This window comes from Balaenoptera ricei, chromosome 1, assembly GCF_028023285.1.
Source record: "Balaenoptera ricei isolate mBalRic1 chromosome 1, mBalRic1.hap2, whole genome shotgun sequence".
Classification (NCBI taxonomy): domain Eukaryota; kingdom Metazoa; phylum Chordata; class Mammalia; order Artiodactyla; family Balaenopteridae; genus Balaenoptera; species Balaenoptera ricei.
Genome location: NC_082639.1, coordinates 7,246,012 through 7,259,193, shown reverse-complemented (window position 1 = coordinate 7,259,193; position 13,182 = coordinate 7,246,012). Strand labels below are relative to the sequence as shown.

General features: G+C 42.4%; 1 protein-coding gene across 1 annotated transcript in view; it reads right to left on the bottom strand.

Annotated features, from left to right (window-relative positions):
* Positions 1-13,182, bottom strand: part of SLC25A33 (solute carrier family 25 member 33) — a 29,064-nt gene continuing 15,882 nt past the window's right edge. Inside the window, exons 3-7 of the mRNA XM_059912307.1 lie at positions 9,172-9,249; positions 6,909-7,009; positions 4,887-4,953; positions 1,671-1,951; positions 1-497 (exon numbers count right to left, since the gene is read on the bottom strand). Of these exons, the coding sequence (XP_059768290.1) occupies positions 295-497; positions 1,671-1,951; positions 4,887-4,953; positions 6,909-7,009; positions 9,172-9,249 (730 nt within the window). The 3' untranslated portion in view covers positions 1-294. The remainder of the gene's footprint in view (positions 498-1,670; positions 1,952-4,886; positions 4,954-6,908; positions 7,010-9,171; positions 9,250-13,182) is intronic.

Below are 13,182 nucleotides of genomic sequence, written 5' to 3'. Positions count from 1 at the left end.
TTTATACTTAAATACCATGATTTAATTTACTGGCTGCTTAATCCTGAATTCTCTTAAGTTAAAACAAAACAAAACAAAAAAACCAACCAAAAGTTGTAATTAACTGTTAACGTTAATGAATTTAAACCTTCCAGAAAGCATGAATCCAAAAGGAAATGTCCAACAGGTGATACAAGCCAGATATTCTACGGCCTTTCCTGTTTCAGTCTCAAACATTCTACACATCAATGGAAAAAAAAAAAATTCTCTAGAGTTTCTCAGTTTTATTCTTCTAGAGCACAATTTTCGGGCCTGTTACTGAGCATGGTCTTCTAACAGGTACACAATTAACTCATAGGTAGACAACACAATGGCAGTATTTGGTATCTGCCGGATGAGCTGGGCAAAGAGTCCTCTATAAAAGGCCAGGTAGCCTTCTTCCCGGAAGACCAGCCGAGCAGTCTGGACAAAAGACTTGTACTTGGTGCCCTCCTCCCGGAGCCGTGTCCTTATGACTTCTGCAGAGAGAAACACACATTTCAGGCTACAGATGAACTGTACTTCCAAGCAATATGTGCCGAGAACGCGAAGCACACAGCTTTATAAACGTTAATGTACAGCTATGGCTCTTTGCCATCTCGGCTCTATTTGGTTGGGGTAGTCACAGAGAGACAATGAAAAGTTCTTTTCAGAACATTTTCTGACTCTGGGAATTGGTCAGTTGTCCCAAGACTGATGTATACATACAAAAGTACCAAATAACTTCTAAGGGTTTAAAAAATAAGCTTAGTTTGAATGGGACTCAATTTTAAGATAGTTTATGGTTTTCTACTCTCAATGAAGTAAACACTGTCATTTCCCTGGAGGTGTATTTGTATTACGTATGGTGACATCTCCAACAAAACTTTCTTCCCATGTACTCCCCAACTTTCTCCCCCCACCAGGATCCTTCTCCACTCCGTCCAGCCTGCTCCTTTTTCAGACCCTTGCCCACCTGGCCCTGCCTCACCCTGGCACGCACAGCATGGCACTTGTGACTGCCTGTCGAGCGGACTTCAGGGCACATGACCCGGGAAGCATCCAACTCCCTCTCTGCAAGCCCGTGGGGCTGCTCGGTGCCCCAGCACATGACGGGGACTCAATGACCTGTGAGAAGTTGACCGTGTGCATTTGTCACAGCTGACAGTGCAGCGGGTGTTTGAAAACAAAACCTGTTTTTCATGGCACAATAAAATAAGCTGTTTTTTTTTTCTTTTTAAAGTAGTTCAGTAGAACATTAGGTCTATTATTAATTCCTTAAAAAGTACACTTACCCAAAGTAGTTTTCCTCAGCACTCCATTCAAAATGGAAGCTGAAATTTTTTTTAAAGCTTGGCTCCTACATAATTTTTTTAAATTGAGGGATTTTAAATAAAATCCAGATTTTTGGCTTCTTTGGAAACATCAGAAGTTCCACAACCCAGGGCCCACATTCCACACAGCCAAGTTTTGGCCACAATCTGCTGGAGCCAAGTAAAGCGGAGTTCCCACTGCCCGCGTGAGCTGCACACATGAGCTGCAGCCAGCTGAGCTGGGCTCAGCTCCCCTGTCACCTGCAGGGCCTTGCACGTCCACCTGAGCTACGGAGGTCGGGATATACTGACACAAACTGATGGCTATTTTCCTGCTCCGGAAGGAAAAGCAAAACCTACCATGGGGGTAAGCGACACAGGAAGCACACCCCTTGGAAAGAGCAGCAGCTGCCATAAGTCCAAAAAAATTTGTGGAATTTTTCTCAGTCCCATTTGTAGAAGAGGCCAAGGGAGCTTCTTTCAGATACTTCTTTAAACTTTCATAAATAGCAAAACAGATGATGGTTTCTGAAATTCCAGCGTACGAGGCAGTTAGTCCCCTGTAGAAACCACGAATGCCTTCCGTCTGGTAAACATAGCGAGCACACTGGAGCGTGTTCATCTGCTTGGAGCCTCTCACTCTGCACAAAGGAGACCAACGAGAGGCCGTTACGACAACACGCTAAGGAGCCCGCCTGCTGCACCGAGTCACAAAGATTAGCTAAAGAGAAATCGCATGGTGGGCGCCACAGTCTTCCCTGGTCTGTGGTTGGCTGAGCCCGGCCTGCTGTGAAGCCAGGCCCATCAGCCCGGACACCCGACAGGCCCACAGGGTGGGACGTGCACCTGTACTGAGTCACAGACTCGTGCTCAGGGTCTTCGATCTACTTCTGGAAAGAGCTATATGGAAGGTGTGCATCACAGAGGAAAATACGACTGCAACAGAATCAAAACAATCCCAATGTCTACACCTGGGGATAGATACGTAAACCGTGGTACATATACTAGATTAAAACAGTTGTGAAGGCAGTCAGATACGGGGAAGTGCTTAAAGTGGAGAGCCGGACAAAATTACACGTAAAGGATAATTGCGATTACTGTACAAATATGCTTTAAGAAAATACTGAAGGAAAACTCCCCAACGTTCCGACAGGGTGGTGAGTGTGAGTATTCTTTCTTACCGTTCTAGTCTCCAAATGGTGTATTTTGATTCCATTATTTCTACATTTGTGAAATTATAAGCACAGAATGGACTACACAGTAACTAAAAAGCCTTGGGCTTGGATGCTCCTACCCCACGACAGGGAGTTTTCATAAACCGCCGGGATGCAAACAGAGTCCCAGGACTGGATAGCGTTCACCCGATGCACGTGGGAGACCCTCCCGTGGGGCAGCAGACCAGGGTTCTGGGTCGCCCCAGCCCCACTCCCTACCTGGAGTGACCTTTGTAACACAAACGCCAAGCACGTCACTCCCCTGCTTAACATCCTCTCATGCAGGGCTTCTCAACCTCGGCACCATCGATATTTGGGGCCAGATCATTCTCCGCTGGGGGCGGTCCTATGCGTTGTAAGATATCTAGCAGCAGCCCTGGCCTCCACCCACTAGATGCCACCTAAGTCGTGAGAGATAAAGACATCTCCAGACATTGCCAAATATCCTCTGATGGAGGACAGACAGGCCCCCTGAACCACTGCTCTAACGGCTCTCTGCTGCCTCAAAATAAAGCCGAGTCCAAACGCCCATTCCTCCCCAGGGCTTTTAAGGATGTGGCCCTCTCTTTTGGCTTCTCCCATCTTATCTCCCTGCACCTCCCTCCTTCTCCAGCACATCTGCATGCAGGACACACCCCTTCTTTCTGCTGCTCAGAATGAACAACGCTTTCTTGCCTCCAGATTTTCTGCACAGCAGATTCCCTGACTGAGGAACCTTCGCACCTGCCGCTGCCCATCGGCTATTCTGTAGATGGGAGGGTGGATGCCACAAGAGTCCCTCCCTGGCTGCACGTCCTGCCCAGACTGCATTAGGGACCCTCCAGGGTCTTGGAGCACCTCAGGCCTCTTATCCCACCAGCCTAGAATTCTCTTTATTTATTTTCTGAAGCTGTGAGCTTCTGGAAGGCAGGGCCCATGTCTTATTCCCTGCTGTTTCTGCTGTGACTAGTTGCACAGGAAGCATGCAACAAATACTCATTGTTGAGGGCTATGTTAACACAGCCCACGCAAACACAGCTTTCAAATGTCCTAAGCACGGGTCATTACCAGCCAGATTTAAAAGAATGCATATAAAGGAAGGCTCTCAGCTGACTCGTGCATTTATCCGCTGCTAAACAGAAGTGACGTTAGGACACTGTGTGCACACCTGGAATTGGGAGTGATTGCCAGAGGTTTCCAGGAGAGGACGCTGGTCTGGAGCTTGCAGGACAAGAAGGGGAAATGGGATTCCTGGCGAGGGGACGGCAGATTCAGGGAGACGGAAGCACGAGAGCACAGGACATTTTTAGAAAATCGCAAAGGACCTTGAACGTTAAGCCGAGGAGTGAGGATTTGACCCTGAGAGTAACTGACATTCATCGAAGGATTCTGAGCAAGCAATCTATTCAAAATGATTAGACCGGATGCATTTTAGAAGGTTCTTTCAGACAGAACGGACTAGGGGGAACACAGAATCAAACACCAATTCAGAGGCTATGGGGGTCATTCAAGAGAAAAACAAGCTAAGGCTGACCCCACCTCCACTTCCAGGGGGCGCTCTTGCTCGCTCTCTCCCGTGCTTTCTTTACTGGGTAGCTTAAGGTTAGACTGGACTAGCTGGAAGTTTCCAGCGCCCCACACAACACTTCTAGGCAACCTAGTAACAGAAGGGTTCTTAGAATCCTATCACAAGGCATCGTTTACCATCTTCACTAACTTGAAATTACAGTAGTTACCAGGATGCTCTTTGATCTTATTTAATGTGTTAAAGAATTATATTACTATATTGCAATTAAAAAAAAAACCCACTGATAATTGTATTTCAATAATCGGTTTTCACTGCTTTTAAAAATATTGTTCTAAAAAGCACCTGTAGGCTTCACCAGAGACTGCCAAGAGAACCCACAGCATGAAAAATCTCAAGAATCCCTGGCTAGTTTCAGCGCAGGAATCTCAGATATCTGCGGGCCTTGGAGATTAGAATGCCCCTTCTGAGACTAGGGGCATTTGCTATTCTGCCCTTCCTGGCATCTTCCCACTTGAAAGAGAGGCCACCTGGAGGAGAGCCCGCAGCACTCCAACTTGGGGGCGGTGGGGTCATCCAGGAGCAGAGACCCACCGACCACCCTGTAGATCAGGGGCCACAACTGAGCGAACTTCCGACACCCCCTTGTGTGTTATTTCTGTTGGCCTTTGTCTCCCCACAAGGCTTGGCAGTATCACCCTCAAGACAATAGGAGTTTCTACATATGCTTATATTCAGGCAAAACAAGGATGGGGATGGCTAAGGACGCGCTACACATCTCACTCCACAGCTGGAACTGGTGGAAGAAAAAAAGCCCTAAGAATTCTGATATTAAGGAAGGAACAATTAACAACTTACTTCCGTTCTAGCTGCATCCGGGTTTTAACCATCCATATAGGATTCATTAAGGAATTTGTGACAAAAGCTGGAAGAAAAAAAGAATAGAAAATGTTATCAGTGAACAGAGTCAATGCTTATTAAAGTTGTCTATTCCATGTGATAAACTTTGAAATCAGGCTTTCAATGGCTTAATAATAAAAACGGACGGTAGGAAGCAGTTATATTTCCATACTACAGATGGAAGCTATAGTCCCCTAAAATGTAACATCTACTGGTATGTAGGACCTAACATATATCTCTCAATTTTCTAGAGCCCTGTCTAGTCCATTCAGCCGCTAGGTGGTGCTGTTGACATTCCTGTCAATGTGATTCCATTGGTAACTATTCTAAAACTCAATGGAAAGGTTCAGGTTCAGAAATAATTTGTTTTAAAAAGTTGCTGATCTAATCCAAAAGGGTACCTGATATATAACTTAAAATAGAAGAAACTAAATCTCCATTTACCTGAATCCAAACTTTGACATTTTAATACCCGACCATTTTAGGAAATCAAAGTTTTAAGACTGATCTGCCTATAGTAACCATTTTTAAAGTAAGTCTTCTCCATCTTAATATTGTTAATCATTCCAGACCAACCAAAAAAGCAGTACTGACCTGACACACAGTGAGTCCTCTGGAATACCTCATCCACAGTCTAAGTAGATTGATTAGATAATAGGACCCTAGATAATGGTTTAAAAATCTCCCTCCACAGATGAACAACAAGGACCTACTGTACAGCACAGGGAACTATATTCAATATCTTATAATGAACCATAATGGAAAAGAAGCTGAAAAAGAATATATATGTGTGTGTGTATATACATAAGAAAGTGAATCACTCTGCTGTACACCTGAAAGTAACAAAACTTTGTAAATCAGCTATACTAGAATTACAAAAAACCCAAAAAGCTGAATGTTACCAGGAAGGAGGAAAAAAAACAAAACAAAAAACAATGACAGAAACATTAGCTCCTTAAAACAGCAAATTAAAGACTTCACTAAAAAAAAAAAAAAATCTCCCTCCAGGTCTGTTTTATCTACCAAGGTTCCTCTAAGTTAATTTTGCAAAAGTTACAAAACTGGGGCACAGCTTTTCGCGTATCGCTAACGCCCTATCGGCCTCGGCAGTGAAGCCTGACCTCCTCTGAACACCACGCACTCCTCTCAGAGCTCCATATTCTGTAAAACACCTTTCTTGTTGTGAAGCAGCTCTGCTAATGTCATTTCCCATTTGGGGTCCAGAAATTATTATCTGTAACTATTCAGATGGATTACTAGTACTTTCATTTGGAGTAACAGGGACAAAACTGATATGTACAACCTGGAGGGTAGAAAGTTTTCATAAAATGCCAATTTAATTCTCTAAAATACCCTTCTATTTAAATAGACATAAAAGTTGCATCGAAAAAGACATAGCCTTCTCTCAGAAATCTACATGTCCATGTTTTTGCCAAGTATTTCCTGGGGAAAAAATCCTTTTGTGAATTTTCTATGGTAGGTGGAATGATTCCCTCAAAAAAGAACAGAAGCTACCTAATCTATCACTGATCCTACTCCAAGAATCCCGCTACAAGCCCTGAGCCCTCATCATACAATCCAACTGTTAAGGACAGAAGTGCCAACTGTACTCAGGGTAGGCTGGACACCGTCGGGAGCCACAGAAAAAGCAGCTCGAATTTTAGAAAATAATGTAATAAAAAGGCATGAAAATACATTAATATTCCTTTAAAAGATACATCACACTAACCAGTAGCATGCATGAGAACATGTCAATTTTGAGGGAGAATAAAAAGCTTCAGGGGTAAAAGAAAACGGAAGCAAGTTATAAACCGCTCTCAAACACTCATGTTTTATCACTTCTAACATAAAGCTTTAGGAAAATGATTTTAGATGCAAACGAAGCAGAGACCTAATTTCTAATTCCTGGAGAAAGCTGTTTGGTACAACACATGCTTTAGGAAAGTGAGCAACTCATCTCCACTCACTACGGTAACATACCTGCAGAGCCAGCTGAGAAAATGTGCACAGTATTGCTATTAGGCACGAAAATGCCATTGAACTGCTCTTTGGCTTTGGAGTAGCATGCAAAGTACACAGCCCTGTTAGAACAAAGAGAGAATGCTATCAAGACGCTGGTTCGACGCTATACAATACGTATGTCCTTCCACAACCCCTGACAAATTTAGCAATGTGGGAAAGAAGTTAACATGTAACCGAAAGCTTGACCTTATCTGTGCTAAAACCAAAACCTGCTGCAGGCATCTTCCGGAAGCTCCTGATTGTCCCTCCAGAAAGTACTCAATGATGATGGACGTGCCCAAAATAACTGAGGAAAATGAGGTTTTGGTAATATACATACAAAGTCCATTTACAGTCTTCATCCTGGATGAATGCCAATCCTTTTAAGCACCAACATATACTATAACTGTTAAAATTTATAATACATTTCTAAAACATACCACACTTGTCCTGCCTTACACCAAAATGAGTATGTCAGATGTACTGTGAACGTTTTTCCTGATGACGCAGGATCACGTAGGAACACGTACGGTGGCACATGCGTTTTCATCACGTGCGCCCTCCACTGACGTGCTCCCAGCCCCAGAAAGGGACTGCTGGGGGTGGCGGGACCCCCACCTTGGCTCTCCGGTCTTCTCTTCTCCGCCTCTGCCTGCTTCCCCACTTCTGTCTCCTCTCCTGTTGGGGCTGGAGAGCAGAGCCTGGCTGTGATTTTCCCTGCTTCTTCACCAGCAATGTCAGGGAAAATGCTTTTTTTCAGCTGGCCCGTGGATCAATTACAGAATGTATTTTTCAACTTAGGATCCTGACTACGTATCATGAATGTGTTATAAAACAGTCTTTCGTTTTTTTCTAGGTCCCAACTGTTCTAAATGGGTGTGGTGGCCAGGACTCTATATCAGACTGACAGAAATTAGCACTGTCCACAAGTAGATCTGACTCCATTTTAAAAATTTACTACATATATGCAGTATGTTTGCCTTCTCTTAATAATGCATACCTCATATAACCTCACAGACTAGTACTTTCTATATCTTCAATAGATTATACACATAAGCTACGGAATTCCAAAGGAACAAAAGGATTTAGTAAGAATCTGCATTTTTTTTTATTGGCGTATAATTGCTTTACAATGTTGTGTTAGTTTCTGCTGTACAATGAAGTAAATCAGCTATATGTATACCTATATCCCCTCCCTCTTGGACCTCTGCATTTTTACAACATCCTCAGGAAATCTGTGTATAAACTGGGGCACTGATATGCAAGTATTCTAGAAGCTTTTAGTCTTCAGTTTGTATAAAACAAAATTCTCATTTTTGTTATAAAGATTAATTTTGCTTAAAGTCTATTCAAGTACTATGTGGATTCACGTAAGTGACCCTTGTCACTGAGCTCCCCCTCCCAGGAGGCAATTTCTAGAAGCAGTTTCTTACCTACTTTTCAGAGATACGCTGCTATGCGCGCGCGCGCGCACACACACACACACACACACACACGCAGACGTTCACTTTCATATCCGCACACGCCTATCCTCTGTATCAGCACTGTCGAAAAAAACTTTCTGCAGAGATGGAAATGTACTATACCTATGATCTCCAACACAGGAGCCACTAGCTACATATGAATGCTAAGTAACTTGAAATGTGGCTGGTGAGACCAAGGAACTGAATTTTTAATTTTAATTGATTTAAGTAGCCCCACATGACCAGGGGCTACTGCACTGGGACAATGCAGCTTGATATATTCAAATAAGCTTTAAAGAGAATTAAACCTTGTAACACAAATAAGAATTTTTTAAATAAAGTAAGCTTGGAAGCCTTTAAAATTGCTTTAGATCAGCGCTTCCAAGTGCATATGAATCACCTGTGGGTCTTGGCAGAATGCAAATTCTGATGTAGGTCTGGGGTGTGGTCTGAGATCGCGTAGTGTTAACAAGCTCCTAGGTGATGCCAATGCTGCTGACCGCACGCCATACTGAGAGCAGCAAACACCCAGAGAGGACACCACGTGACGGGAGCAGAATCATTCTCAACTTAAGAACAAAATAACTAAGAATCTCTTTCTCACGCACACACTGAAAGACACGCCAACAGTTATCACCATTTCTATATGTCAGATGCACTCTGGCAAATCCTCCACAGAAAAAGAAACTAGACATCTAGCGGCATTGCCCCTCGAGTAAGAAAGGACTCAGTGTATTAGATACTGTATGCAGTGAGCTAGCCGAAAGGTTAATGCTTACCTTGATGGTGCAACTCCAACCAAATTTGGACCCAAGCCTCTAAAAAGTGACTTTGGTCCCTCCTTCTCCAAGATCGACCTGAATAACGAGAAAAGATGTAGCTTTAAAATCCTTAGGCAAGGCCTGTGCAAAATGATAAGGGGTCAGCCTTCACATTAGCTCCCTGAATAAAGAACAGAATGTTTACAAAACCCCAGGGTCTTATCTGATTATATTACAATACAAAATCAGAAAACTGATGAATACTGCTTTCATTACTACAGTGAAAAAACATGCTTCAAAATCTCCCTTGTTCAGGCAGGAGCAAGGTGTTCAGGGTTTGCACTACCCACCGACATCCTAGGAAGGCAGAGAGCAGCAAAGGGTCTGAAACAGGAAATGATGTCCTTGTTATGACAAGATTCACTGAGAAACAGGTTGAGAAATTTCCTCGGATGGTATTTCTTTTGGATTTATTCCTTATTTCTAATAATCCTATCTTCTAGATCTTTACCTATTATAGGAGAGCCCTAAACAGGGAAATGAGGGATAGAAAAATCCAGTAATTTTCATGGGACGGATGATTGCTCTTTAAAGCCAAAGCTTAGTATATCAAGTTCAAAGAGAATACTCTGCCTGCTTTTTCTTTAAAAACTTTTAGCTGTGGTAACATATACATAAATTTTCACCATTTTCCATTTTTAAGTGTATAGTTCAGTGGCAAAAAGTACATTCACACTGTTGTACAACCATCACCAGCATCCATCTCCAGAACTTTTTCATCTTCTCAAATAGATTCCAGAGATAGCCTCATCCACTAGAGGGCAGACAGCAGAAGCAAGAACTAAAATCCTGCAGCCTGTGGAACAAAAACCACATTCACAGAAAGATAGACAAGATGAAAAGGCAGAGGGCTATGTACCAGATGAAGGAACAAGATAAAACCCCAGATAAACAACTAAATGAAGTGGAGATAGGCACCCTTCCAGAAAAAGAATTCAGAATAATGATAGTGAAGATGATCCAGGACCTTGGAAAAAGAATGGAGGCGAAGATCGAGAAGATGCAAGAAATGTTTAACAGAGACCTAAAAGAATTAAAGAACAAACAAACAGAGATGAACAGTACAATAACTGAAATGAAAAATACACTAGAAGGAATCAATAGCAGAATAACTGAGGCAGAAGAACGGATAAGTGACCTGGAAGACAGAATGGTGGAATTCACTGCTGCGGAATAGGATAAAGAAAAAAGAATGAAAAGAAATGAAGACAGCCTAAGAGACCTCTGGGACATTAAACACAACAACATTCGCATTATAGGGGTCCCAGAAGGAGAAGAGAGAGAGAGAGGGGCCGGAGAAAATACTTGAAGAGATTATAGTGGAAAACTTCCCTAACATGGGAAAGGAAATAGCCACCCAAGTCCAGGAAGCACAGAGTCCTGTACAGGAGAAACCCAAGGAGAAACACACTGAGACACATAGTAATCAAATTGGCAAAAATTAAAGACAAAGAAAAATTATTGAAAGCAGCCAGGGAAAAACGACAAATAACATACAAGGGAACTCCCATAGGTTAACAGCTGATTTCTCAGCAGAAACTCTACAGGCCAGAAGGGAGTGGCATGACATATTTACAGTGATGAAAGGGAAGAACCTACAACCAAGATTACTCTACCCGGCAAGGATCTCATTCAGATTCGATGAGGAAATCAAAAGCTTTACAGACAAGCAAAAGCTAAAAGAATTCAGCACCACCAAACCAGCTCTACAACAAATGCTAAAGGAACTTCTCTAAGTGGGAAACACAAGAGAAGAAAAGGACCTACAAAAACAAACCCAAAACAATTAAGAAAATGGTAATAGGAACATACATATTGATAATTACCTTAAACGTGAATGGATTAAATGCTCCAACCAAAAGACACAGGCTTGCTGAATGGATACAAAAACAAGACCCATCTATATGCTGAAAAGACAGTCTCTTCAGTAAGTGGTGCTGGGAGAACTGGACAGCCACATGTGAAAGAATGAAATTAGAACACTCCCTAACACCATACACAAAAATAAACTCAAAATGGATTAGAGACCTAAATGTAAGACCAGACACTATAAAACTCTTAGAGGAAAACAGGAAGAACACTCTTTGACATAAATCACAGCAAGATCTTTTTTGATCCACCTCCTAGAGTAATGGAAATAAAAACTAAAATAAACAAGTGGGACCTAATGAAACATAAAAGTTTTGCACAACAAAGGAAACTACAAACAAGACGAAAGGACAACCCTCAGAATGGGAGAATGGGAGAAAATATTTGCAAACGAATCAACGGACAAAGGATTAATCTCCAAAATATATAAACAGCTCATGCAGCTCAATATTAAAAAAACAAACAACCCAATCCAAAAATGGGCAGAAGACCTAAATAGACATATCTCCAAAGAAGACATACAGATGGCCAAGAAGCACATGAAAAGCTGCTCAACATCACTAATTATTAGAGAAATGCAAATCAAAACTACAGTGAGGTATCACCTCACACCAGTTAGAATGGGCATCATCAGAAAATCTACAAACAGCAAATGCTGGAGAGGGTGTAGAGAAAAGGGAACCCTCTTGCACTGTTGGTGGGAATGTAAATTGATACAGCCACTATGGAGAACAGTACGGAGGTTCCTTTAAAAACTAAAAATAGAATTACCATATGACCCAGCAATCCCACTACTGGGCATATACCCAGAGAAAACCATAATTGAAAAAGACACCTGCACCCCAATGTTCACTGCAGCACTATTTACAATAGCCAGGTCATGGAAGCAACCTAAATGTCCATCAACAGACGAATGGATAAAGAAGATGTGGCACATATATACAATGGAATATTACTCAGCCATAGAAAGGAACGACACTGGGTCATTTGTAGAGACGTGGATGGATCTAGAGACTGTCACACAGAGTGAAGTAAGTCAGAAAGAGAAAAACAAATATCGTATATTAACGCATATATGTGGAACCTAGAAAAATGGTACAGATGAACCGGTTTGCAGGGCAGAAATTGAGACACAGATGTAGAGAACAAACGTATGGACACCAAGGGAGGAAAGTGGCGGGGGTGTGATGAATTGGGAGATTGGGATTGACATGTATACACTAATATGTATAAAATGGATAACTAATGAGAACCTGCTGTATTAAAAAAATAAATAAAATAAAATTCAAAAATTCAAACAGATTCCATACCCAGTAACACTAACACTCCATCCCCCCACCCCAGCCCTGGCAACCACCCTTCTACTTTCTGTCTCTACGAATTTGACTGCTCTAGGGATCTCATACAAGTAGAATCCTACAGTATTTGTCCTTTTGTGACTGGCTTCTTTCACTCAGCACAGTGTCATTAAGGTTCATCTATGTTATAGCATGTGTCAGAATTTCCTTCTTTTTAAGGCTAAATTATAAACCCATTATATGGATGCCCCACATGTTGTTCACCCATTTATCCATGGATGGACACTTGGGCTGCTTCTGCCTTTTGGCTACTATGAACGTGAGTGTCCAAATATCTGTTCAGGTCCCAGGGCAACTAAGCCCATGCACCACAACTACTGAGCTGGCGCGCCTCAACTAGAGAGCCTGCATGACACAAACTACAGAGCCCACATGCTCTGGAACCTGCGCGCCACAACTAGAGAGGAGAAAACCCACACGCCACAACTAGAGAGAAGCCCGCGCACCACAACGAAGATCCGGCGTGCCGCAATTAAGACCCGACGCAGCCAAAAAATAAATAAAATAAATAATAAATAAATCTTAAAAAAAAAAAAAAAGTAGGCTAAGTGAAAGGAGCTGGACACAAAAGGCCATATGCTGTACGATTTCATTTAGATGAAATATCCAGGAGACAATCTATATAGACAGAAGGAAGATTAGTACTTGGTTGTCTAGCGCTGGGGGCCTGGGGATGGGGAGTGACTGCAAACAGGTTAGGGGATTCTTGTAGTGGGGATGAAAACGTTCTAGAATTGTTGTG